Source organism: Mustelus asterias, chromosome 7 (genome assembly GCF_964213995.1).
Source record: "Mustelus asterias chromosome 7, sMusAst1.hap1.1, whole genome shotgun sequence".
Taxonomy (NCBI): domain Eukaryota; kingdom Metazoa; phylum Chordata; class Chondrichthyes; order Carcharhiniformes; family Triakidae; genus Mustelus; species Mustelus asterias.
In genome coordinates this window covers 56492282-56519531 of record NC_135807.1, presented here as the reverse complement: position 1 = coordinate 56519531, position 27250 = coordinate 56492282, and the positions used below count along the sequence as shown (strand labels likewise).

General features: G+C 40.8%; 1 protein-coding gene across 1 annotated transcript in view; it reads right to left on the bottom strand.

Moving 5' to 3' along the window:
- The window catches only part of trappc9 (trafficking protein particle complex subunit 9), a 353332-nt gene that overhangs the window by 273249 nt on the left and 52833 nt on the right, over window positions 1-27250 (bottom strand). Inside the window, exons 7-11 of the mRNA XM_078215491.1 lie at window positions 25917-26042; window positions 22303-22519; window positions 18281-18424; window positions 14967-15093; window positions 5339-5484 (exon numbers count right to left, since the gene is read on the bottom strand). Coding sequence (XP_078071617.1) covers window positions 5339-5484; window positions 14967-15093; window positions 18281-18424; window positions 22303-22519; window positions 25917-26042 — 760 coding nt within the window. The remainder of the gene's footprint in view (window positions 1-5338; window positions 5485-14966; window positions 15094-18280; window positions 18425-22302; window positions 22520-25916; window positions 26043-27250) is intronic.

Genomic DNA, 27250 nt, shown 5'->3' with positions numbered 1-27250 from the left:
ATAATCCAAACCCCTCATCTCCGGTATCAACCTGGTGAACCTTCTCTGCACTCCCTCCAATGCCAATATATCCTTCCTCATATAAGGGGACCAATACTGCACACAGTATTCCAGCTGCGGCCTCACCAATGCCCTGTACAGGTGCATCAAGACATCCCTGCTTTTATATTCTATCCCCTTCGCAATATAGGCCAACATCCCATTTGCCTTCTTGATCACCTGTTGTACCTGCAGACTGGGCTTTTGCGTCTCATGCACAAGGACCCCCAGGTCCCTTTGCACGGTAGCATGTTTTAATTTGTTTCCATTGAGATAGTAATCCCATTTGTTATTATTTCCTCCAAAGTGTATAACCTCGCATTTCTCAACGTTATACTCCATTTGCCATATCCTCGCCCACTCACTCAGCCTGTCCAAATCTCTCTGCAGATCTTCTCCGTCCTCCACACGATTCACTTTTCCACTTATCTTTGTGTCGTCTGCAAACTTCGTTACCCTACACTCCGTCCCCTCCTCCAGATCATCTATATAAATGGTAAATAGTTGCGGCCCGAGTACCGATCCCTGCGGCACGCCACCAGTTACCTTCCTCCAACCGGAAAAACACCCATTTATTCCGACTCTTTGCTTCCTGTCGGATAGCCAGTCCCCAATCCACTTTAACACACTACCCCCAACTCCGTGTGCCCTAATCTTCTTCAGTAGCCTTTTATGGGGCACCTTATCAAACGCCTTTTGGAAATCCAAAAACACCGCATCCACCGGTTCTCCTCCATCAACCGCCCTAGTCACATCTTCATAAAAATCCAACATGTTCGTCAAGCACGACTTTCCCCTCATGAATCCATGCTGCGTCTGATTGATCGAACCATTTCTATCCAGATGCCCTGCTATCTCCTCTTTAATAATGGATTCCAGCATTTTCCCTACTACAGACGTTAAGCTGACCGGCCTATAGTTACCCGCCTTTTGTCTCCTTCCTTTTTTAAACAGCGGCGTAACATTAGCCGTTTTCCAATCAACCGGCACTACCCCAGAATGCAACGAGTTTTGATAAATAATCACTAACGCATCCACTATTACCTCTGACATTTCTTTCAATACCCTGGGATGCATTCCATCCGGACCCGGGGACTTATCCACCTTCAGTCCCATTAGTCTACCCAGCACTGCCTCTCTGGTAACATTAATGGTATTAAGTATTTCTCCTGCTGCCAACCCTCTATCGTTAATATTTGGCAAACTATTTGTGTCCTCCACCGTGAAGACCGACACAAAAAACTTATTTAAAGACTCAGCCATATCCTCATTTCCCACTATTAACTCCCCCCTCTCGTCCTCCAAGGGTCCAACATTCACTCTAGCCACTCTATTCCTTTTTATATATTTATAAAAACTTTTACTATCATTTTTTATATTAATTGCTAGCCGAGCTTCATAGTCTATCCTTCCTTTCTTTATCGCTTTCTTAGTCTCTCTTTGTTGTTTCTTAAATTTTTCCCAATCACTTGTTTCTCCACTATTTTTGGCCACTCTGTACGCAGCTGTTTTTATTTTAATACTCTCCTTTATTTCCTTCGTTATCCACGGCTGGTTCTCCCTTTTCTTACAATCCTTGTTTTTTGCTGGAATATATTTTTGCTGAGAACTGAAAAGGATCTCCTTAAAAATCCTCCACTGTTCCTCAGCTATCCTACCTGCCAGCCTGCTCTCCCAGTCTACCTTAGCCAATTCATCCCTCATCCTATCATATTTCCCTCTGTTCAAACAGAGGACACTGGTTTGGGACCAAACTTTCTCCTCTTCCATCTGAATCAGAAATTCGACCATATTGTGGTCACTAGACCCAAGAGGGTCCTTCACAATAAGATCCTTAATTCTACCTACCTCGTTACACAATACCAGATCCAAAATAGCTCGTTCCCTCGTCGGTTCCGTAACATGCTGTTCAAGGAAACTATCCCGACAGCATTCTAAGAACTCTTCCTCCATTCCACCCTTACCGACTTGAGTCTGCCAGTCAATGTGCATGTTGAAGTCCCCCATGATTATTGCCGTTCCGTTTTTACACGCATCCCTTATCTGCTTGTTTATAGCCCTCCCTACCTCAACATTATTATTTGGGGGCCTATATACCACACCTACTAGTGTCTTTCTCCCTCTAATATTCCTCATCTCTACCCATAATGATTCCACGTTTTGTTCCTCAGAGCCTATGTCATCCCTCAGTACTACCCTGATATTATCTCTTATTAATAGCGCGACCCCACCACCTTTTCCTTCCTGTCTATTCTTCCTAAACGCCTGATACCCCTGGATATTCATCTCCCAGTCCTGGTCACCTTTCAGCCACGTTTCTGTAATGGCCACTAGATCGTACCCACTTGTGCTGATTTGCACCATCAACTCATTTACCTTGTTCCGAATGCTTCGTGCATTCAGGCAAAGTGTCCTTATTCCAGCTTTTATCTGGACCCGCTTTGATGAGTCGCGAACACCCTCTCCCTCTACTCCCTTATCTAAATTACCGCCTTCATTCACTTGCACTCTCTCCTCTACCATTAATTTTGTAATTCAGCACAAGGAAATTCCATATCAACAGCAATGAAACCTTGTGAACTTTATACTTTATTTTATAAAGTCTTTCCTCTGCAGGTACCCAATAGGTTTGTCCTTTGTTTGTGTGTGTACATCTGTACATGCGTGCTGGGGTATCTTTAAAAAAGAAAGATGGTTGTACTTCCAGAGTATAATTGCGTGTACCATTCTTGCAACTTGTCTTTAAAAAGTTTAGTTGTGTAGCAAATCAGTCATTTGGATTTTATTGAAAGAAGCCTGGTTAAAGTCTCTTTTGTTCTAGGTCTAACAAGAGAAGGTAAATAACTAGCCTTTTGATGAGTGAATTAATCAGTTGTAACACTGATCCTTTCCATTCTTCTCCAATGCAGGATCAATATTCAGTTGTAGCACTCAACATCAACAGTGGTCAAAAAGAGTAATCAGGAAGCAACCATATTGACTGCTGAAAATCGATATTGAACTGGCACACTTGTAGCAAGGCAACTACCTGACTAATTTGTAAAAACCATCACTCAATATTGTTCAAAAATATAACTAAACATCCCTCAGGAAATTTAACAGCCAGTAAAGGAAGCCAATACTTACACATGCTTGAAATTAGCACAGTAATTATGTCCTTGTGCTGTTTTTAGCAACCAAGAAGCTAGGCATTAAAGAAAATTACCCTTTCAGGTCGATTCATTTTTCTATTTGCTCTATTTTTACTGAATGTACAACTGAGGTAGAAAAACTAAATGATGTGATAACAAACAAAGAGTCCTGATTCGGTATACTGAAGCACCTTATGCTCTAATTTGACCTTGTGTTGTATCATGATGTTTGCTAATCGCAACATCCAACATATCTGGTTCTCTGTTACTGGAGGATAATTTTGAATTTTCATTTTATTTTTAAATTAGTTGCTAAAATCATCATACCCCAATTTCCATTTGGTTACACTTTTGTATCTGGATGCTAATATTATTCAGAGCAGAGTGTTCTCCTATATAAGTCACTCAATACACATTCTAATCTTCACCTTACTGAACAAACATGCTTAGCATAATATATGATATACCCTGCAGTAACTACAAAGGGCATATTGATTTGTCTGACTGTATGAAACTGTTGAGACCAATTACTTTATCCTGCTGCTTTTATATTTTCCAGTGTCACTACATATGCTCCAAATTCTCTAACCCATAATTACTCTCCCCATTGTAGCAAAGGTGACCAAGGGAAAATCTGAAAGTATGTTTCAAAATAATGTGGATTAGTGCCAAGGTAAAAATGAAAAAATTGCTTCCATTTCAACATTTCATTTCCAGTGCATGCTCATCATATTTCTATCCTTTAACACCTCTATACTCAGCCACCAATTATGCTCACTTCAAAGCATTTCTTGCATACTTCATTTCCCATGGAACAGTCAGCTCCACCCTCGGTGTGCCCTTTAACTGCTGTGACTGCAATGCAGAATCTCTTTTGGATTCATACTAATTATCTGTACCAAGAAAAAGTGTTAATCACTGAAATTATGCACAGGGCAATAATTCAATATATATCTTATGCCATGCTTTCATCTGCTATCTATTTCACAAACTCAATTACTAATTATCCTAATGGACCGACATGATTTACCTGTCCACCTCCTGTTGCATTGCAGTAGTTCATAACATCCTACCTAACATTTTAGGCAATAATGATGGTTCAGACAGTAATGATGTATCAATAACATCACACTGTTAAATTGCATACAAAAATTATCACGTCAATAATCCACCAATCAATTTAAAATAGTGTGATGTAGTGCCATATACTGTCAAGCGAACCAATGGCCAAATGTGTGCTCCTACCTTACCCAAAACATTTAGTTTCTGATCTCAGCCACATCACCACAGGAAGATACTGATTTGAAAAGTAGTACATTCTTACACAGTGGAGTACCACAGCAATCATTACTGAATTACTCTGATACACCTAGCAATTGTGCCAGAACTAAAGCCCTGCAGCACTCCAATGTACATCAAGCGAGGTCAGAATTGGTCATGGAAGTTGACAAAGTGAAGATAAACATGCCAGTCAGCAACATGCATGATTTTAATGATTAAATATTGCATACTTAAATACAACAAATTTATGGTGAATAATCAGGGAAAAAAATGGTAAGTTCTGGGTCAAGTAATAAATAACTTTTGAAGAAAGAGCAGAAAATGCTGGAAAACTCAGCAGATCTGTCAGCATCTGTAGAAAGAAAGTTTCAAGTCCAATATGATTCTTCTTTGGAACTGGAGAGAACTAGAAAATGTGATGGGTTTTATACTATTGAAGAGTCATATTGGACTCAAAACATTAACTCAGTTTCTCTCTCCATGGATGCTTCCAGACCCAAGTTCTTCCTGCATTTTCTGTTTTTATTTCAGATTTACAGCATTCACAGTATTGTGCTTTTCTTGTACCTCTTGAAGCTTCACTGTCATTGGTACAATTATTAATCCCCTCAATTAAATGTTCCTGCAACTTTTTTTAAATTCATTCATAGGATGTGGCCTCGCTGACAAGGCCAGCACTTATTGCCCATCCCTAATGCCCTCAAGGCGAGGGTGAACTGTCTTCTTGCAGTCTACGCAGTGTTTCTACTTCCATAACTGCCCTACCCCAATCCATAATGGGTATAATTTTAGAAAAGCTTGGTTTTCTATTAAGAATCAGCTTAGATACAGCATACAGATGAAAAACAATGCGGACACCAGTTTACCATAAATTGATGTGCCCTCACCTATTTTTTTGCTTCTTTCTTCACCACGGTGATGTGCAATAATTGGTGAGTAAATGAAAGGGCTCTTGGAGGACATGTTTTGGCTCAGTGTATTTTTTATCTTGAGTGGGCGGAGGTTGGGTGGAAGATTCAAGAGCTTTACAGACCTAATCAAAAAAGGAGTCAAGTTAAAAACATTAAATTGTATAATCTGAAATTTGGAACCATAAGTGATTACAAAACTGCATGTAAAAATATTTTAGACCATTTCTTCCATTACAAAATTCTAGAAATAACAATTAATTGAAGTGGATATGCATTTTGTAAATAGCTTAAAAATCAGAGCACACCTCATCAGCATAGTAATAATCTATTCGCTCAATGTTTTAAAGAATAACTACCTCCGATTTTAAATCTATAATAAAAGAGCCACAAAAGAGTACTAGTATACGAGGTGGTGCATTTTGGAAGGTCTAATGCAGGAGGGAAGTATACAATAAATGGAAGTACCCTTAGGAGCATTAACATGGAGAGATCTAGGTGTACAGGTCCACAGTTCCTTGAAAGTGACAACACAAGTAGATAATGTGGTCAAGAAGGCCTATGACATGCTTGCCTTCAGCGGTCAGAGCATAAAGTATAAAAATTGGCAAGTCATGTTACAGCTGTTTAGAACTTTAGTTAGGCCACATTTGAAATACTGCATACAGTTTTGTTCACCACACCACCAGAATGATGTGGAGGCTTTGGAGCAGGTACAGAAAAGGTTTGGAGGGTATTAGCTCTGAGGAGAGATTGGACAAACTTGGCTGGTTTTCACTTGAATGCTGGAGGCGGAGGAGCAACAAGTTTTAGAAAATTATGAGGGGCATGGATAGAATGAATAGTCAGTCTATTTCCCAGAGTAGAAATGTCAATTACTAGGGGACATAGGTTTAAGGTTAAAAAAGGGAAAGTTTAGAGATGACGTGAGAGGCAAGTATATTTAAACAGAGGGTGGTAAGTGTCTGGAATGTGCTGCCAGAGAAGGTGATAGAAGCAGATACAAGAACAATGTTTAAGAGGCATCTTGACAGATACATGAATAGGCAGAATAGAGGGATACAGACCATGTAGCGGCAAAAGGTCTTTAGTTTAGAAACGCATCATGTGTCAGCGCATGCTTCATGGGCCGAAGGATGTGTTTCTGTGTAGTTCTTTTTGTACTCTGATATGCCTAGTATTATCACTTTCCATCTTGCCACAAAGCAGAGTAAGGATTCTAAAAATTCTAACTTGAATGTACTCAAATTCATCATGTTTCTAACTCGAGATACTTTGCTCTTCCAAATCTATGAAATTTAAAATCCCACATTAAAAAATCTCTACTTTTACTGCAAGCCTATTTAATTTCTGAATTATTACATTCCGTCACTTGAGAGCTGCTCGAGAGAGGCTGGTACACAAGTCCCATTACAGTTTTAAGTCTCCATTTACTCCTCACTTGCATCCATAAAATCAAAAGAATCTTAAGAATCATAACAACTAGGAGCAGGCGTGGACAATTCAGCCCCGAGCCTGCTCTGCCATTCAATATGATCATGCCTGATCTCATCTTGGCTTCAACTGCACTTACCTGCCCGTTTGCCATCACTCTTAGTAATTACAAAACTGTCCGATTCTTCCTTAAATTTTCTCAAAGTCCCACATCCACCATACTCTGGGGTAGTGAATTCCACAGACTAATGACCCTATGAGTGAAGTAATTTTTCATCTAGAACATAGAACATAGAACAGTACAGCACAGAACAGGCCCTTCGGCCCACGATGTTGTGCCGAGCTTTATCTGAAACCAAGATTAAGCTATCCCACTCCCTATCATCCTGGTGTGCTCCATGTGCCTATCCAATAACCGCTTAAATGTTCCTAAAGTGTCTGACTCCACTATCACTGCAGGCAGTCCATTCCACACCCCAACCACTCTCTGCGTAAAGAACCTACCTCTGATATCCTTCCTGTATCTCCCACCACGAACCCTATAGTTATGCCCCCTTGTAATAGCTCCATCCACCCGAGGAAATAGTCTTTGAACGTTCACTCTATCTATCCCCTTCATCATTTTATAAACCTCTATTAATTCTCCCCTCAGCCTCCTCCGCTCCAGAGAGAACAGCCCTAGCTCCCTCAACCTTTCCTCATAAGACCTACCCTCCAAACCAGGCAGCATCCTGGTAAATCTCCTCTGCACTCTTTCCAGCGCTTCCACATCCTTCTTATAGTGAGGTGACCAGAACTGCACACAATATTCCAAATGTGGTCTCACCAAGGTCCTGTACAGTTGCAGCATAACCCCACGGCTCTTCAACTCCAACCCCGTTAATAAAAGCTAACACACTATAGGCCTTCTTCACAGCTCTATCCACTTGAGTGGCAACCTTTAGAGATCTGTGGATATGAACCCCAAGATCTCTCTGTTCCTCCACAGTCTTCAGAACCCTACCTTTGACCCTGTAATCCACATTTAAATTAGTCCTACCAAAATGAATCACCTCACATTTATCAGGGTTAAACTCCATTTGCCATTTTTCAGCCCAGCTTTGCATCCTATCTATGTCTCTTTGCAGCCTACAACAGCCCTCCACCTCATTCACTACTCCACCAATCTTGGTGTCATCAGCAAATTTACTGATCCACCCTTCAGCCCCCTCCTCTAAGTCATTAATAAACATCACAAAGAGCAGAGGACCAAGCACTGATCCCTGCGGCACTCCGCTAGCAACCTGCCTCCAATCCGAAAATTTTCCATCCACCACCACCCTCTGTCTTCGATCAGACAGCCAGTTACCTATCCAATCGGCCAACTTTCCCTCTATCCCACACCCTCTCAGTTTCATCATAAGCCGACCATGGGGGACCTTATCAAACGCCTTACTAAAATCCATGTATATGACATCAACTGCCCTACCTTCATCAACACACTTAGTTACCTCCTCAAAAAATTCTATCAAATTTGTGAGGCACGACTTGCCCTTCACGAATCCGTGCTGACTATCCCGAATTAATCCGCATCTTTCCAAATGGTCGTAAATCCCATCTCTAAGGACCCTTTCCATCAATTTACCAACCACCGAAGTAAGACTAACCGGTCTATAATTACCAGGGTCATTTCTATTCCCTTTCTTAAACAGAGGAACAACATTCGCCATTCTCCAGTCTTCTGGCACCATCCCCGTGGACAGCGAGGACCCAAAGATCAAAGCCAAAGGCTCTGCAATCTCATCCCTTGCCTCCCAAAGAATCCTAGGATACATTTCATCAGGCCCAGGGGACTTATCGACCTTCAGTTTATTCAAAACTGCCAGGACATCCTCCCTCCGAACATCTATTTCCTCCAGCCTATTAGCCTGTAACACCTTCTCTTCCTCAAAAACATGGCCCCTCTCCTTGGTGAACACTGAAGAAAAGTATTCATTCATCACCTCGCCTATCTCTACTGACTCCATACACAAGTTCCCACTACTGTCCTTGACCGGCCCTAACCTCACCCTGGTCATTCTTTTATTCCTCACATAAGAGTAAAAAGCCTTGGGGTTTTCCTTGATCCGACCCGCCAAGGACTTCTCGTGTCCCCTCCTAGCTCTCCTAAGCCCCTTTTTCAGCTCATTCCTTGCTAACTTGTAACCCTCAATCGAGCCATCTGAACCTTGTTTCCTCATCCCTACATAAGCTTCCCTCTTCCTTTTCACAAGACATTCCACCTCTTTCGTGAACCATGGTTCCCTCACTCGGCTATTTCCTCCCTGCCTGATAGGGACATACCTATCAAGGACACCCAGTATTTGTTCCTTGAAAAAGTTCCACTTTTCATTAGTTCCTTTCTCTGACAGTTTCTGTTCCCAACTTATGCCCCCTAATTCTTGCCTAATCGCATCATAATTACCTCTCCCCCAATTGTAAACCTTGCCCTGCCGTACGGCCCTATCCCTCTCCATTGCAATAACAAAAGACACCGAATTGTGGTCACTATCTCCAAAGTGCTCTCCCACAACCAAATCTAACACTTGGCCCGGTTCATTTCCCAGTACCAAATCCAATGTGGCCTCACCTCTTGTCGGCCTATCCACATATTGTGTCAGGAGAGCCTCCTGCACACACTGCACAAAAACTGCCCCATCCGAACTATTTGACCTACAAAGGCTCCAACCAATATTTGGAAAGTTAAAGTCCCCCATGACAACTACCCTGTGACCCCCACACATATCCATAATCTGCTTAGCAATTTCTTCCTCCACATCTCTATTACTATTTGGGGGCCTATAGTAAACTCCTAACAACGTGACCGCTCCTTTCCTATTTCTAACCTCAGCCCATATTACCTCAGTGTGCAGATCCCCCTCGAAGTGCCTTTCCGCAGCCGGTAAAAACTATCCTTGATTAACAATGCCACTCTTCCACCTCTTTTACCAGCTTCCCTACACTTAGTGAAACATCTATACCCCGGAACGTCCAACAACCATTCCTGTCCTTGTTCGACCCACGTCTCCGTAATGGCCACAATGTCGTAGTCCCAAGTACCAATCCACGCCCCAAGTTCATCTACCTTGTTCCAGATGCTCCTTGCATTGAAGTAGACACACTTCAACCCACCTTCCTGTCTACCAGTACCCACCCTTGACCCTGATACCTTCCCCAATACCTCACCACCCTCACTGACTTCTGGACTACAACTCCTTTTCCCACTCCCCTGACAAATTAGTTTAAACCCCCTGAAGAGCCGTAACAAATTTCCCTCCTAGGATATTGGCGCCCCTCTGGTTCAGGTGCACCCCGTCCTGTTTGTACAGGTCCCACCTTCCCCAGAATGTGTTCCAATTATCCACATATCTGAAACCCTCCCTCCTACACCATCCCTGCAACCACATGTTTAATTGCACTCTCTCCCTGTTCCTCAACTCGCTATCACGTGGCACCGGCAACGTACCAGAGATGACCACATGTTTTGACTTGGCTCTCAGCTTCCAGCCCAGCTCTCTGTTTTACTTCTGCTATCCCTTATCCTAAAACCATGAATTCTCATTGTAGATTTCCCTACAAGAGGAAACATACTCTCCAGGTGGACTTTGTCAATCCCCCTCATCATCTTGTGCACCTCAATTAGATCTGCTCTCATTCTTCTAAAAACTCGGTGTATAGGTCTAAACTGCTCAATCTCTCTTCTTAAGTCAAAGCCCTCGAGCGTGAATTTTCCTGTCTTGTCTGCCACGGGAATCGTAGCAGGCGGGGGTGGACCATGCGAAGGTCTGTTGACCTCAGGCAAGAATTTCCATCCTTGGGGCGAGCGCAGCCAGAAAATCCCACCCGGGAATCAATCAAGTGCACCTCCTCTGAACTGCATCCTCAAGTAAGGGGAGCAAAACTGTACATAATATTCTAAGTGCGGTCTGACTAATGCTTTATATAGTAGCAGCAACAGTACGCTACTTTTATATTCTATTCCTTTGGCAACAAATGCCAAGATTCCATTTCCTTCCTTATTACCTGCTGTACTTCCATACTAGTTTTCTGCTAGTTTTCATGAACGAGAACTCCCAGATCTCTTTGCACCAAAGCACTACTATTTAGATAATAATTTGCCTTTGTACTTTTCATACCAACATGGATAATCTCACACTCATTCACATTTAACGGCATCTGCCAAATTTTGACCCATTCACTTAACCTATCCACGTCCATTTGTAAGTTTCTTATTTCATTATCGCTATTTAGTGTCCCACCTACTTCAGTGTCATCTGCAAATTTGGCGATGATACCTACTATCTCTGCATCCAAGTCTTTAACATAGATTGTAAATAGTTGGAGACCCGAAGACCTAACCCTGTGGCACGGCACTAATTAAATCTTGCTAACCCAAGAAAGACCCAAATATGCCGACTCTGCTTTTTGTTGGTTAGCCAATCCTCTATCCAAGCTAATAAATTACCCCTAGTCCCATGTGAACTAACCTTGTGTATTAACCTTGTGTGGCACTTCATCAAATGCCCTCTGGAAGTCCAGATGTATTACATCTACAGGGTCACCATTATCCAACTTGCTTGTTACATCTTTGAAGAACTAAAGCAAATTCATCAAACATGACTTATCCTTCATAAAACCAAGCTGACTCTGATGGATTGCATTTTGACTTTCAAAATGTCCTGTTATTACTTCCTTTATGATGGATTCAAAAGTTTCCCAGCAACGGATGTTAAATTAATTGGCCTACAGTTTCCTACATTTTGCCTCCTTCCCTTTTTGAAAAAGGGCATTAGATTAGCATTTTTTCAATCCACCAGAACCATTCCTGCATCCAGTGAATTTTGGAATATTGTGACCAATGGATCCACTACCTCCAACGCCATTTCTTTAAGATGTAGGCCATCAGGCCCTGGGGACTTGTCTGCCTTCAATCTCAATAGTTTTCTCGGTACTTTTTTTCCCTCGTGACAATGATAGTTCTAAGATCTCCCCTTTCGATAACTTCTGCATTTTCACCTACTTTTGGAATAATAATCCTTCACCATGAAAACTGAGGCAAAATGTTGATTTAGTGCCTCAGCCATTTCTGCATTTCCCACTATTAACTTCCTAACCTCACCTTCCAAGGGACTGACATTCACTTTAGCTACTCTCTTCCTTTTTATATACTTATAAACACCAAGGGAGAATTTAGCATGGCCAATCCACCTAATCAGCACGTCTTTTGGACTGTGGGAGGAAACCGGAGCACCCTGAAGAAACCCACCACGCAGACACAGGGAGAACATGCAAACTCCACACAGACAGTGACCCAAGCCGGGAATCGAACCCAGGTCTCTGGCACTGTGAGGCAGCAGTGCTAACCACTGTGCCACCGTGTCGCCCACTAGACAGGAAATCGGAGATGCATGCATTAAAGGAACATCTGTGATTATGGGCGACTTGAATCTGCACGTAGATTGGGAGTGTCAAATTAGTCACAGTACAATAGAGGAATTGCGAGAGTGCATACGGGATGGTTTCCTGGAGCAATACATTGAGGAACCAACAAGGGAACAGGCCATCTTGGACTGGGTTTTGTGCAATGAGAAAGGATTATTTGGCAATCTGGTTGCGAGAACACCTTTGGGGACGAGTGACCATAATATGGTAGAATTATGTGTCAATGTGGATAGTGATGTAGCTGATTCTGAGACCAGGGTCCTGAATCTCAATAAAGGCAACTATGCTGGTATGAAGCATGAATTGGCCATGATGGACTGGGAACATTACTGAAAGGAAAGACAGTGGACAGGCATTTAATGAATAGATGAACTCCAGAAGCTGGTTAATCCTGTTTGGCGCAAGAGTGGTAAGGGAAATGTGGCTAAACCATGGCTTACAAGGGAAATTAGAGTAGCATCAGGTTAAAGGAAGTCATCTAAATTGGCAAGGAAAAGCCTGAGGATTGGAAGCAATTTAAAATTCAGCAAAGGATGAATAAGGGGTTAATTAAGAAGGGAAAAATATAGTATGAAAGTAACCTAGCGGGAAACATAAAAACTGACTGTAAAAGTTTTTATAGGTATGTAAAGAAAAAAGATTGACAAAAACAAGTGCAGGCTCCTTAGTCAGGAGCAGGACAATTCATAATGGGGAATGAAGAAATGGCCAAGGAATTAAATTCATAGTTTGCTTCAGTCTTCACAAAGGAAGACATGAAGTGTACCAGAAGCTCTGAGAGAAACAAGTTTTATTGAAGTGAAGGAAATCAGCAATTAGTAGAGAAATGGTTTTGGGGAAATTGATGGGATTGAAGGTGAATAAATCTCCAGGTCCTGATAATCTTCATCCCAGAGTATGTAAGAAAGTGGCCCTGGAAATAGTAGATCCACTGGTGGTTATTTTCCAAATTTTTTTTGACTCTGAACTGGTTCCTACAGATTGGAGGTTAGCTAATGTAAGCCCACAATTCACAAAGGGAGGTAGAGAGAAAACAGGGAACTATAGACTATAGCCTAACGTTGGTACTGGGGAAGTTAAGAGTCCACTGTCAAGGATTTCATAGCATTTGGAAGGCAGTGGTATAATCAGACAAAGTCAGCATAGATTTATAAAAGGGAAATTATGCTTGATGAATCTATTGGAATTCTAAGATGCAACTAGTAGAGTTGACCGAGGAGAGCCAGTGGATGTGGTTTATTTAGACTTTCAGAAGGCTTTTGACACAGTCTCACATAACAGACTACTACGTAAAGTTAAAGCGCATGGAATTGCAGGTAATGTCTTGAGATGGATAGAAAGCTGGTTAGCAAATAGGAAGCAAAGAGTTGGCATAAATGGGTCTTTTTCTGATTGGCAGTGACTAGCAGGGTTCCACAGGACCCCAACTGCTCACATTATTTATTAATGATCTAGAAGAGGGAACTGAATGTATTACCTCCAGTTTTGCAGATGATATAAAGTTGGGCGGGAGGGTGAGCTGTGAGGAGGATGATGCAGAGATGCTTCAGATTGACTTGAACAGGCTGAATGCGTGGGCATGGTAGATGCAGTATAATGTGGATAAATGTGAGGTCATCCACTTCGGTAGCGACAATAGAAAGATGTACTTGTATGGGTGTAAATTGAGAGAGGTGGATACTCAACGAGACCTTGGAGTCCTCGTGCATCAGTCACTGAAAGGAAGTGCGCAAGTACAGCAAGTAGTAAAGAAGGCAAGTGGTATGTTGGCCTTCATCGTGAGAGGATTTGAGTATAGGGATAGGGATGTTTTACTGCAATTGTATAGAGCCTTGGTGAGGCCACACCGGGAGCAGTGTGTGCAGTTTTGGTGTCCTTATCTGAGGAAGGATGTCCTTGCTTCGGAGGGAGTACAGCGAAGGTTTATCAGGCTGATTCCTGAGATGGCAGATCTGTCATATGAGAAGAGACTAAATCGGTTAGGATTATATTCACTCGAGTTTAGAAGAGCGAGAGGGAATCTGATCGAAACTTACAAAATTCTAACAGGGTTAGACAGGGTGAATTCAGAAAGAATGTTTCTAATGGTGGGGGAGTCCAGAACTAGGGTTCATAGTTTAAGGATAAGGGGTAAACCTTTTAGAACGGAAGGAAGGAGAAATTTCTTCACCCAGAGGATGGTGAATGTGTGGAATTCATTACCACAGAATGTAGTTGAGGCCAAAATGTTGTCTGATTTCAAGAAGAAATTAGATATAGCTGTAGGGCTAATAGGATATTGAATTCGATGATCAGCCATGATCAAAATGAATGAGTGAAGCAGGCTTGAAGGGCTGAATGGCCTACTCCGGCTTCTAATTTCTATGTTTCGATGTAAGTGGGTGTTTAGTTTGAATAGATAGATGAATCAAGTTGGAGCAACTAGTCTTTCTTGCTCATAACTAACAACCTTGTGATACTGAAAACTAATTCCATCTTTGGAAGAAGCAAATTTGAAAACCTGACTTCAGCTCACACGAGTCAGCTAACATGTAATATTTTAGGGTGCTTCAGGTTAAGTTTGCAGCAACAGCTTCTCAGCCTAAACAATCATTAAAGGCAAAAGCAGCTAGGAAGGCAAGAAATAAAAAAATGTTTGCATTGTAAAAGAGCAAATACAGATACCATTAGCTATTAGTGAGATTCTGTTATTTACAGTAAAAAGCAGTCTTACCTGACTATTGGAAGTTTAGTAAGAGGTACTGGAGGTAATTTCACACCATCAGGAAGTGTAATAATCTCCATTGTACCAGGGCACTTTGTTGTGTAGATCTCTAAACTCTGAGAAACTTCCTTCTTCTCTGCAAAACAGAACCGTAAATGGAAACATGTCACTTGGTTCTTTACTCAACAGGAGCTCGAAACTATGGAAAATAATAAAATCAAATATAAAAATTGAACTGTAAATCCAAGTGATGCATCTCAACTTTTGCCACAATACTTAAGCAATTCACCAGCAGCCATGCCAAAGCTGTTTGCAATCATACAGGTTACATTAACCTGTATTCTAACAAAAATAATCACTTTCCTGAAGAGGGGTGATAGTACATCACACACCATTCCATGGCCATGTTTAAGGCCTGTTTTATGGGATCTGTCTGTACCACTCTATATGCTTACATTATGAGATGCAGAATAATCCCAGATAGCAAAATCCAACTTCTTGCTCCAACCATTCAAAAGGAACTACTGAATTTCACATACCACACTTCTAACAACCCAATCAAGAAGTCACTGTATTGGAACTTCTACATCATTTGAAAACTTTGCAATGTTGATTGTAAAGGATATTGAAAAGCTTATAACCAAGTTCTTCTGGTTCAACACGATAGAAAAAATAGCAACAATACAAAGAGTGCTGAATATGTAGAGTGCCAATTCACCAATACATCCTATCTAACAAAGATGCTTCAATCCAGCAAGTGACACTTCCAATTTCATTATTTTAACCCTAACCTTATGAAACACAAAATTCTTACTAACTCGGAATGCAATTCATTCTCATTCTATATTGAGAACGGAAGTGGCAAAGGGCTGGAGAATTGCAAATTGTACACCCTTCTTCAAAAAAAGGTTAGAAAGGATAGCCCTACCAAGGGCGAGTTTCGAGAAACAATTATTCGGGATAGAATTAGTAGTCACATGGAAAAACATAGGTTGATTAAGAAGAGCCAGCACGGATTTAAAAAGGGGAAACCATGCTCACCTAACTTTTTTGAGGAGGTAGCAGAAAGAGTTGATGAGGGTAATGCTGTTAATGTTGTATACATGGACTTAGAGGGAATTCGCTGCAATGCTACACAACAAACTTAAGAGAAAAATAGCTCATGGAGTAAAAGGGACGATGGCTACGTGGATATAAAATTGGCTGAACAATAGAAAATAGAGAATAATAGTAAATGGATATTTTTTGGGATCGAAGGTGGTTTGTAGTGGAGTTCCCCAGGGTCAGGACTGGGATCCTTACTTTTCCTGATATTTATTAATGATCTAGATCTTGATGTGCGGGGTGGGGGGGGGGGCAATTTCAAAGATTGCAGATGCCACAAAATATGGAAGTATTGCAAACTTCGTAGGGGACAATGTAGAACTTCAAAAGAATATAGACAAGTTGGTGGAGTGGGCAGATAGGTGGCAGATGAGGTTCAACGTGGAAAAGTGAAAGATGATGCATTTTGGTAGGAAGACATTGAGAGACAATATAAAATAAGAGGCAAAATTATTTAAGGGATACAAGAGCAGAGGGACCTGTGTGCGCATATGTGCCTAGATCATTGAAGGTGGCAGGACAGGTGGAAAGAGTACTTAATAAAGTATATAGTATTCTGGACTTTATTAATAGGAGCAGAGAATACAAGAACAAGGCAGTTAAGGGTGACAAATGGCAACTAACATTCACACCACACAAGAGCCGGGCAATGACCATCTCCAAAAAGAGAGAGGATCAAACAATCACCCCTTGACATTTAATGGCATAACCATCGCTCAATCCCCCACAAACATCATCCTGGGAATTACCATTGACAAGAAACTGAACCCGTCATATAAATATCGTGGCAACGCGAGCAGGTCAAAGCCAGCAATCCTGTGGCAAATAACTCATCTCCGGACTCTCCAAAGCCCCTGTCCACCATCTACAAGGCACAAGTCAGGAGTGTAATGGAATACTCTCCACTTGCCTGAATGAATGCAGCTCCAACAACACTCAAGAAGCTCAACACCATCCAGGACAAAGAAGCCCACTTGATTGCTACCACTTTCCGTGACCTCAATCACCTGGGAGATAAGGGAAGCACATGCATGGGAACACAACCACTTGCAAATTCTCCTCTAAGTCACAAACCATCCTGACTTGGAACGATAATCCCATCCCTTCACTTTAAGTCAAAATCCTCCCTTTCTAACCACACTTTGGGCATGTCAACAACACATGGACTACTGTGGTCCAAGAAAGCAGCACACTAGCACCTTCTAAGAGACAAACAGGAATGGGGAATAAATGCTAGCCCACCCAGCAATGCTCAGATCCTGTGAAAGAATTTAGAAGTATTTATAAACTAATAAAACTACGATTTATTGCTTCTTAAATTGTTGGCTGCCTTTCTACTTAGCTATAACTTCTGAAATGATACGAATTTCCAAACTAAACTACATTCTTGGCTTCTAGCTTCTACTCAAATTGTTTGTCCTGCAACTCTTTTTTCATTGGCTCAAATAACCCATAGCTTTTCTTTCCCACCATTCCATCTCCATATCAATTATCTTTTCTATTCATCATCCAATCAATGCAAAAAAACGAAAACCTTGTATATACTAGAAATATTGAACAAAAAAACAGAAGAGTTATAAACATTCAAAAGATCAAGCAGTATATGTTGAGAACACAAATAAGTTAATGTTTTGGGTGGGGATCTTTTGCAAAAATTACAGTACATTACAGACGAATGAGCTGTGCGCGTGTTTTCCTCTCTCTAACTTATTTCCTTCTACCTAACTTATTGTAAGGAAAACGTTATAAGACTGGAAAATAATATTTTTTTAAAAAACTACTGCAGGAGCTGATGCAGATTTAGATTATTCTCTTGAGAGCTGCAAACCAATTGCAAGATTCAAACACACAGTTACAACTCCTTCAATATTCTGAAAACAATTAATGAGATTTTGTACATGGGAACAAGTGTCAACCTCACTCAAAAATAATTGGTCACCAGATCATCCAGTTGAAAACAGCTGACCTCCTCACTCAAACTTTGGAGACAACCAAACAAACATTAAAGCATAGGTATTGAGCCAAACTTGGTACAAGGTTCCGGCTGCAGCTGACTCTAAAACTCCTTAGATCTCGAGGCTGGATTTAAAGGACAGTCAAATAACATAAAACTAGACATTGTTTTCCTCTCAGGCATTCTTAACTTCACTGCTTCACTCAAAATTACTCAAGACTAACCCAGACATAAAGCAAGAATGTGATGCATTACTGCATTCTACCTTGATCGGAGAGGAAATCAAGCATGGTTTGGAGCAGGAAAGATAGATGACGAACTGCAAGAGCAGGATTTCCCATTCGTCTTGAAGCATAAACAAACTCATGTAGTAAGCGCATTTGTACTGCCGGCCAGCCTTTATGGGCTCCTGCAATTTTAATTTAGAATTAAAATCAGAATAAGTATAGACAGAAGATCATCATTGAGACATACAATGGAATGGTGACTGGGGTAAGGAAATCAATGTTAAATAGTATATTTTAAAATCAAGTAGAAATGCAGAGGAACCTTGATATGCACTTACACCAGTCATGAAAGGCAGCAGGCACAAGTAACATGGCCTTAAAAAAAAGAGGCAGATTGAATTTTGGTTGTGTTGTAAATTGCTGGAGTAGCATTTTAAAAATAGAGTACCAGCATAAAGGTGGTAACGCAAAGCTAAATTAAACTGAATGATGGGGAAAGGCTAGTAAATCAAAACTAATTAGAACCTAGAAGAATTGCTTCAACAAAACAATGTTACCATCAATACGATGTAACCTTGAATTAACCAGGTGTAAAAGAATATCATTATAAATACCAAGTATATTCAGAACAGTGAGTTTTTTTTTCTAAAAGATAGGATTGTACAGTGGTTCCAGGTAGCGATAGACAAGAATTAAATGTGTCACTTCGTCATCCGAGCTGTCCAAGATCAAGGAGATGAGAGTTAAGCCAGCCTGATACAGGAAGAGGAGGAGAAGCTGGTGCAGTAGATAAGGTCATTACAATCGATAGAAATTATACTACTATAGGCAAGTGTCACAAAAGGTGGACAACATAGTTGTTGGTGAAAGAGCATAAAGTTGTCAACTCTAAACATTGAGTCAGACAAGGTGGAGAGGAAACAGATTTAACAATCGGATATGTATGATTACTTTTTACTGAAATATTCACAATTTTCTGAAATCCTTTAAATGCTTAGACATGGCACTGCAACATTGAATAAACAGATAGTAATGTTTTAAACAAACTATTTGATTTGCAGCCTATAGCATACACAGTTTAACTTCAGCCAAGATCCATAATACAGCTAAGGGAAGATTTATAACTTCACAGCTCAAATATTTCTGAATTTAGATGTGCAGAATACATTTTCCAATCTAAAAGTAATAGGAAGGGAAAAATTAAAGTATGACAGAAAGATGGATAGAAATATAAAGGCAGATAGTAAGAGTTTCTATAGATATTTTAAATAAAATTAACCAAGTGAGCACTGGTACTATAGAAAGAAGAAACTCAGGAACATTCTAATCACCAAGCAAATGGTGCTCAGCAAACTGTTGGAGCTGTAGGCTGACAAATTCCCAAGTCCTGATGGATTTTATTGCAGGGTCTTAAAAGAAGTGGCTAAAGATGGTTGATGAACTGGTTTTCAATTTCCAGCATTCCCTGGATTCCGGAAAGGTGCCATTAGATTGAAAGATAGTAAATGCAACTTCTTTATTCAAAAAGGGAGAGAACAGAATGCAGGAATACACAGGCCATCTATCAGAGAAAATGTTGGAAGCTATTATTAAAGATGCTACAGCAGGGTTTATGGTATAGGGGTAACATATTAGCATGGATAGAAAATTGACTGGCCAACAGGAAACAGAGGGTAGGCATAAATGGATTTTTTTCTGGTTGGCAGGATGCAACTAGTAGTGCATCACAGGGTGCAGTGCTGTGCCCTCAACCTTTTACAATTTATATAAGTGACTTGGATGAAGGAATCAAGGGTGCGTTTGCTAAATTTGCTAATGATACAAAGATAGGAAGGAATGTTATTTGTGATGAAGACAAAAGGAGACTTCAAAGATGACGTCGATAGGTTGAATAATTTGGCAAAGATCTGGAACTAGAGTATAATGTGGGCAAATGTGAAATTGTCCATTTGGGCAGGATGAATGGAAAATAGCATATTATCTAAATGGTGAGAGATTGCAGAGCTCTGAGATTAGGAGGGACCTGGGTATCCTCGTGCATGAATCACAAAAGGGAGCATGCAGATACAAGTAGTAATTAGGAAAGCTAATAGAAATGTTATAATTTTTGCAAGTGAAATTGATAACAAAAATAAGGAGGTATTACTTCAGTTGTATAGAACACTAGTGAGACCACATCTGGAGTTCTGTATCGGTCTCCTTACTTAAGGAAGGTTGTAATTATATGAAAAGCAGTTCAGAGAAGATTTAATTTAGGAGAGTAAAGGGCAACTTGATTGAAATATATGAGATTGAGGGGTGTGGATAGGGTCAATATGGAGAACTTTCTTCCAATGACAGAATCTGGAATCACTGTTTCAAAAAGGGTTGCCCATTTAAGACAGAGATGATAAGACATTTTTTCCTGAGTCTTTAGAATTCCCTTCCCTAAAAGGCAGTGGAAGTAGAGTTTTAGAATGTTTGCAAGGCAGAGGTAGATATATTCTTGATAAATAAGGGAATGAAAGGTTACCAGGGTAGGCAGAAGGTTACAGTCAGATCAATCGTGTTTTTATTGAATGGCAGTGCAAGTTGAAAGGGCTGAGTGAACTACTCCTGCTTTGTACGTTTCATAAAACACCAAAAGTTACAGGCTGCTCATTTGAAATTTATAATACTCAACAATTAGATTCCATAGATATTTTAAGGAAATTACAAGTTTTCCTTATTGTACTGTTTCAGGGTCAAAGGTTATTGGATACTGTTAATGAACACATTAAAAATGTTGATTTTAAAAACACTATTCCCAGTAACCTGAGAAAATATTATTCATGGCAAACATCTTATGTTTCTCTTGTGTTTTTAACATCTAGATTGGTTAAGTGAATGGGGAAATATCTGGCAGATGGAGCAAAATGTAGGAAAATGTAAGCTTGTCCACTTTGCCAATAAAGCAGATTGTTATACAAGTAGAGAGAGGCTTCAGGATGCTGAAGTTGAGGGGGGTCCAGCTTCCCTTGCACGTGAAACACAAATTGTTAGCATGCTGCTACAGCAAGTAACAAGGAAGACAAATGGTCTGTGGGCTTTTATTGCAAGGAGAATGGAATATAAAAGTAGAAAAGCCTTGTTACAACCGTAAAGGACATTGGTGAGACAATCACTGGAGTACCGTGTACAATTTTCATCTTCTTACTTCAAAGGACACAGTTTCATTGGAAGCAATTTAGAAAAAGTTCACAAACTGCTCCCTGGGGTGAAGGGGTTGTCTTATGGGGAAAGGTTGAGCAGGTTAAGCCAACATTCATTGGAGTTCAGAAGAATGAGAGGTGATCTTATTGAAGCATACAAGATTCTGAGGGGGCTTGACAGAGTAGATGCTAAGAGGATGTTTCCTCACAAGGGGGAATCTAGATCTCATAGCACAGTTTAAAAATAAAGATTTAATAAAAGTTTAAAGCAGAGATGAGCAGGAATTTCCTCTCTTAAGAGTTGTTAATCTTTGGAATTCTCTTGTTCCAGAATGCAGTGGAGGTTGGGTCAGTGAATATATTCAAGGCTGAGTTAGACAGGCTCTTGATCGGCAAAGGAGTCGCAGCTTATGGGGAACAGACAGGAAAATAGAATTATGGCCACAATTGAGACCAGTCACGATTTTATTGAATAGAGGAGCAGATTTGATTGGCCAAATGGCCTACTTCTGCTCCCTTTTAGAATCATAGAATCTACAGTGCAGGAGGCCATTCAGCCCATCGAGTCTGCACCAACAACAATCCTACCCAGGCCCTATCCTCGCAACTCCATACATCCACCCTCCCAATCCCCCTGACACTAAGGGGCAATTTATCGTGGCCAATCAACCCGAGAGTGGAGTGTGGGAGGAAACGGGAGCACCCAGAGGAAAGCCATGCAGACACGGGGAAAATGAGCAAACTCCACACAGACAGTTACCCAAGGCCGGAATCGAACCTAGGTCCCTGGCACTGCGAGGCAGCAGTGCTAACCGCTGTGCCATCATGCCGCCCTTTTCTTATAATCTTCTCAGTTTGGAAACATAGCAAAGTTGGAAAACAAATTTGACCTTTGTTGAAGTCTTGGGGATCCAATGACAAGCTATATCCAGACAGCGTTTCTAACAACAATTTATAGCAAGCTCTCCATCCAGGATCAACAATTGACGGTGTCACACATTGCATTGCAGCTACACGTTTGAAGAAGACAGCTTTACGATGAAAACCTATTAGGTCATACAACTCAGAAAGCACACTGTATCGCTGAATCTTCTCCTCTTCAGAAAGCTACAAAAAGATACAGTAGTGATTATATTATTGTAGGAGCTAGAAAATACTGAACACATACAAAATTTATTACTCAGTATGAACATACAAATAGATCACTTCATTAAGTTTCGTGAGTATAGCACACGATGATATAGCAATTATAAAATGCTTCCAAAATGAGAGATTTTCAGACAGGTAGCAAATCTATTTTTCTTCTCTGTTCTAAACCTCTAGCATTTAATCTTGCAGCAATTCCAATCCTTAAACTAACAAAAACCATTTGCTTCCATCAATCCTGTCCCATTCACTCAACTTTAAACATTATTGAATCACCCAGTCAACTGCGTCATTCTAACAAAAAAAAAACAATATTCTTCATTCACATTAATATAGGCATGGTAAGAGCAATACACTGCAATATTAACATGACTTCTACAGATCCAAGGCTGTAATTAGGCATGGAGCTCTAGTAGCTCAAATCGAGCACCACTTAGCGGGACGTTGTTCAGTAAATGCTGCCTCATAGCACAGTTAATTGTAACTTCACATTTCTTTGTTGATGACAGAGTAGACTGATGGTGGTAAGTGACCAGATTAGAGACCTGGACAATTTTGATCATACAATGATTATACAAACATGACTACTTGGAACTTCTCAGATACTGAAGCAGTCCTTGCCTACATACAGCAAGACCTAGACAGTATTCTGGCTTGGACTAAGTGGCAAGCAACCTGTGTGTTACACAAGTGCCAGGTGACTATCTCCAACAAGGAAGAATCTAAACCTCTCCTCTCAGCATTCAATGACATTACTATTGTTGGCTGTGGCTGCATTGGAACAGTTCGGCTTGTTTTCATCAGTTGTTCACAGGATGTCTCTGGCTGGGTCAGCATTTATTGCCCATTCAACTGTGCTTGAGAAGGTGGTAATGAGCAGTCTTTTTGAATCGCTGCAGTCTATGTGGTGTAGGTACATTCACAATGCTGTTAGAAAGGAAGTTTCAAGATTTTCACCCAATAATAGAGAAGGAACGGCAATAGAGTTCCAAGTCAGTATGGTGCGCAGCTTGCAGGTGATCGTGTTCCCGTGCATAAATTAAAGTTTATTTATTAGTCACAAGTAAGGCTTACATTAACACTGTCATGAAGTTACTGTGAAATTCCCCTAGTCGCCACAGTCTGGCGCCTGTTTGGGTCAATGCACCTAACCAGCACGTCTTTCAGAATGAGGGGGGAAACCGGAGCACCCGGACGAAACCCACGCAGACACGGGCAGAACATGCAAATTCCATACAGACAGTGACCCAAGCCGGGAATCGAACCCGGATCTCTGGCACCGTGAAGCAGCAGTGCTAACCACTGTGCTACCGTGGCGTGCATCTGTTACCTTTGTAGTTATGGATAGGCTTTGGGGAAATCATGAGCAAATCACGGAGTGAGTTAATCTTAACAGAATTCCCAGCCTCTAACCTGCTCTTGTAGGTACAGTATTAATATGGCTAACCCAGTTCAGTTTCTGGTCAATGCGTGCTGCTACCACTGTTTAACATTAATAGTTCTGTATTGAGGCTTCAACATATTGTCACTTTTTACCTATGCCAACTGTTGTTCCTCACATGCTCTCCTACACTCTTCATTGAGACAAGGTTAATCGCCTGGCTTGATGATCACGTGTGGGATGTGCTGAACTAAGAGGTTACAAATTTTGATTGAATACAATGATGGCTCACAGTCGCCTCATGGATTCCCAGTTTTGAACTACTAAATCTGTTCCATTTAGCACAGTGGTAGTTCCACAAATCATGCTGTAGGTTATCTACAATGTGAAGACAGGACTTAATTTCCACAAAGATTGTGTGTTGGTTACTCCTACCAATATGATCATGGGGACAGATGCATCTGCAGGTAGATTTGATTTATTGTCACATGAATTGGGATACAGTGAAGTATATTGTTTCTTGCGCGCTATACAGCATATCGCTCAGAGTACATGGGGAGAAGGAAAAGAGAGAGTTCAGAATATAGTGTTACAGTCATATATGCGAAGTCCATTCAAAAGTCTGATGGCAACATGGAAGAAACTGTTCTTGAGTTGGTTGGTACATGATCTTAGACTTTTGTATCTCTTTCCCAACAGTAGAAGGTGGAAGAGAGTGTGTTCAAGGTTGGGGGGGGGGGGGGGGGGGGGGGGGGGGTCCTTGGTTATGCTGGCTGCTTTTCTGAGGCAGCAGGAAGAGTCAATGATGGGAGGCTGGTTTGCAAGATGTACTGGGCTACATTCACAACCCTTTGTAGTGATCTTGTCAGAGCAGGAACCATACAAAGCTGTAATACAACCAGAAAGGATGCTTTCTACAGTGCAACTGCAAAAATTGTTGAGTCGTAGCGGACATGCCAAATTTCCTTAGCATCCTGAGAAAGTAGAGGCGTTGACAGGCTTTCTTAACAATAAACATCAGCATGGGGGGACCAAGACAAGTTGTTGGTGATCTGGACACCTAGAAACCTGAAGCTTGATACTTGAAGATTGGTGAGGGCAAGATATTTCCCTCGTATTGACTCCTACCAACAGGCGTAGGCCAGTTCAGTCAGTGGTGATGCAACCAAGCCACTCTTGGTGATGGGACAATGATGTTCTCCACCAAGTAAATTACATGCCCTTGCCATCCTCGGTGCTTCTTCCAACGCAAAGAAGCACTGGTTCATCAGCAAAAAGAGGGTGGTAGGTGGTAATCAACAGATTTCCTTGTCCACTAATGCAATGAGGCCTCATGAGGTCCAATTGTTAAGGACTCTCAGGAATACTCCTTCCTTACTGTATACCAATGTGTCATCATCTCTGTCCACATCATGATTCTGTTCCATCCATGGGACAGAACATAACCAGGAATGGCGATGGAGTGCCCTCTGGGGCATTGGCTTTAGGGTATAATCTGGTGAGTATGACAATGTCACACTGTTGTTTGCCAAGTCTGTGGGGACACACTCAATTTTGGCACAAATCCCCAGATGCTAATGGGGAGGACTTTGCAGTGTCAACTGGGCAGGGTGTGCCTTGCCATTTCTGGTGCCTCAGTTGATGCCAGGTGATCTACCAAGTTTTATCTTATTCAACTTTTTTGTAGCATTTTGTTATATTGAAATGACCAGCAAGCCACTAAGAGGGCAGTTAAGAGTCAACCACATTGCTGTCCGTTTGGATTCACATATAGGCCAGATCCCTGAAGGACATTGGTGAACCAGATGGGTTTCTGCAAATCTAGTAGCAGTAATTCAGGTCTCTGGATTGCTCACCCAATAACATTACCATTATACTAGCATCCCTTAGTTACTCAAAATTAGTTAAGAAAATCAGGACACAATCAGAAGGGATTTCCATAAAGCAAAAGCAATGCAGAAGGATAGAAAACTTTACCTGGCCAAGATTGATGTACACAGCATTCTGAAGGAACTCAGATGCTTCCATGCTTCTCTTCTGAATAGCAAGCACCCGAACTGCCTTTACACAAGCTTCCAGCTCAATCACTCCAGCATTTTTGTACTGTAAGTAATATAGTAAATTATTTTGCATTGCACAGAAATTCCGTCACTAAGTAAATACAAGCAGCCATCTAATAAAAATCACATGCTAATTGATAAAAAATAAAATATTTATGCTCTTTAAATTTGAACTGACAGATCATTTGTAAAAAATTGCTCACAACATCCCCACCAACAGCATCAAAATTTGGTGTACGATTTCAGGGACTGATTTTAGAAATATTCAGTAGTACATCGAAAGATGGATGATTTCTATTGTGAAGTTTTGCAGTCAGCAGATTAATCTACATGTTGCGAAATCTTCAAACTAGTAAGATATTTGGTAATGATGGACCCTGTGCCTGTGGAGAGCACATCCGATTGAGCTATATTTGATCACCATGTAATTATTTCATACCCCAGCAAGTCTGGTTGTATTTTCAATAATATTTTAATGCAAAATTGCAGCAAGTAGAGGCACAGTCTTGGTCAAGTCTCTTCAGTTTCTATTCAGTCAGGCAGAATGTTTGAAGTCTTGCAATGCAATTGTTAATTTGCTGTTCCAGGACATATCTGACTATGAATTTGTTGCTGAAACCAGCATCAAAATCAGAAGGAGGACAGTTCCATAACGTTAGTAAGTTAGAAGGCAAAATTGCCTTTGCAAAGTCAGGTAGAAACAGAACAACAGAAGGAACGAAGGAGAGTGTCTTTGGAGCCTGGGAAAGTTGGAATTATTTGGCATTCCTTTTGGAGGAACAAAAAGTTGGAATTGCTCAGTAGAGAAAGGAAATAGAGTTTGAAATCTGGGAACTTTACATTGTACAAAACTGTTTTGCTATTCTGCCTCTTCAGATATAAAGGAGTACCCTCAATGAAGAGAATAGAGACTCCAAATTGCTTTGACAAAGTACTCACCTACTGAATATGAACAACCTAAATATTTCCTGTTTCTTACTTTATTGGATAATAAATCAAATTCTAAAGTTATAAACTTTTTTTTTTACAACTAACTGGTCAATAACATTTAATTCTTAAATTCAAAAATTTCCAAGAAACTTATCCCTTAGGCCACTAAGTAACAGCAAGTAGTATTTGAATGAAATGTGCATAACTATATTTGTGCTCTGTAGTTCTAAGTATATACATACTGTTCTGAAACAGCAGGGGTCATTGCACCTTTTCAAACCATGTCTTTTATAATGAAAAGCAAGTTCAGGTTTACTCCAG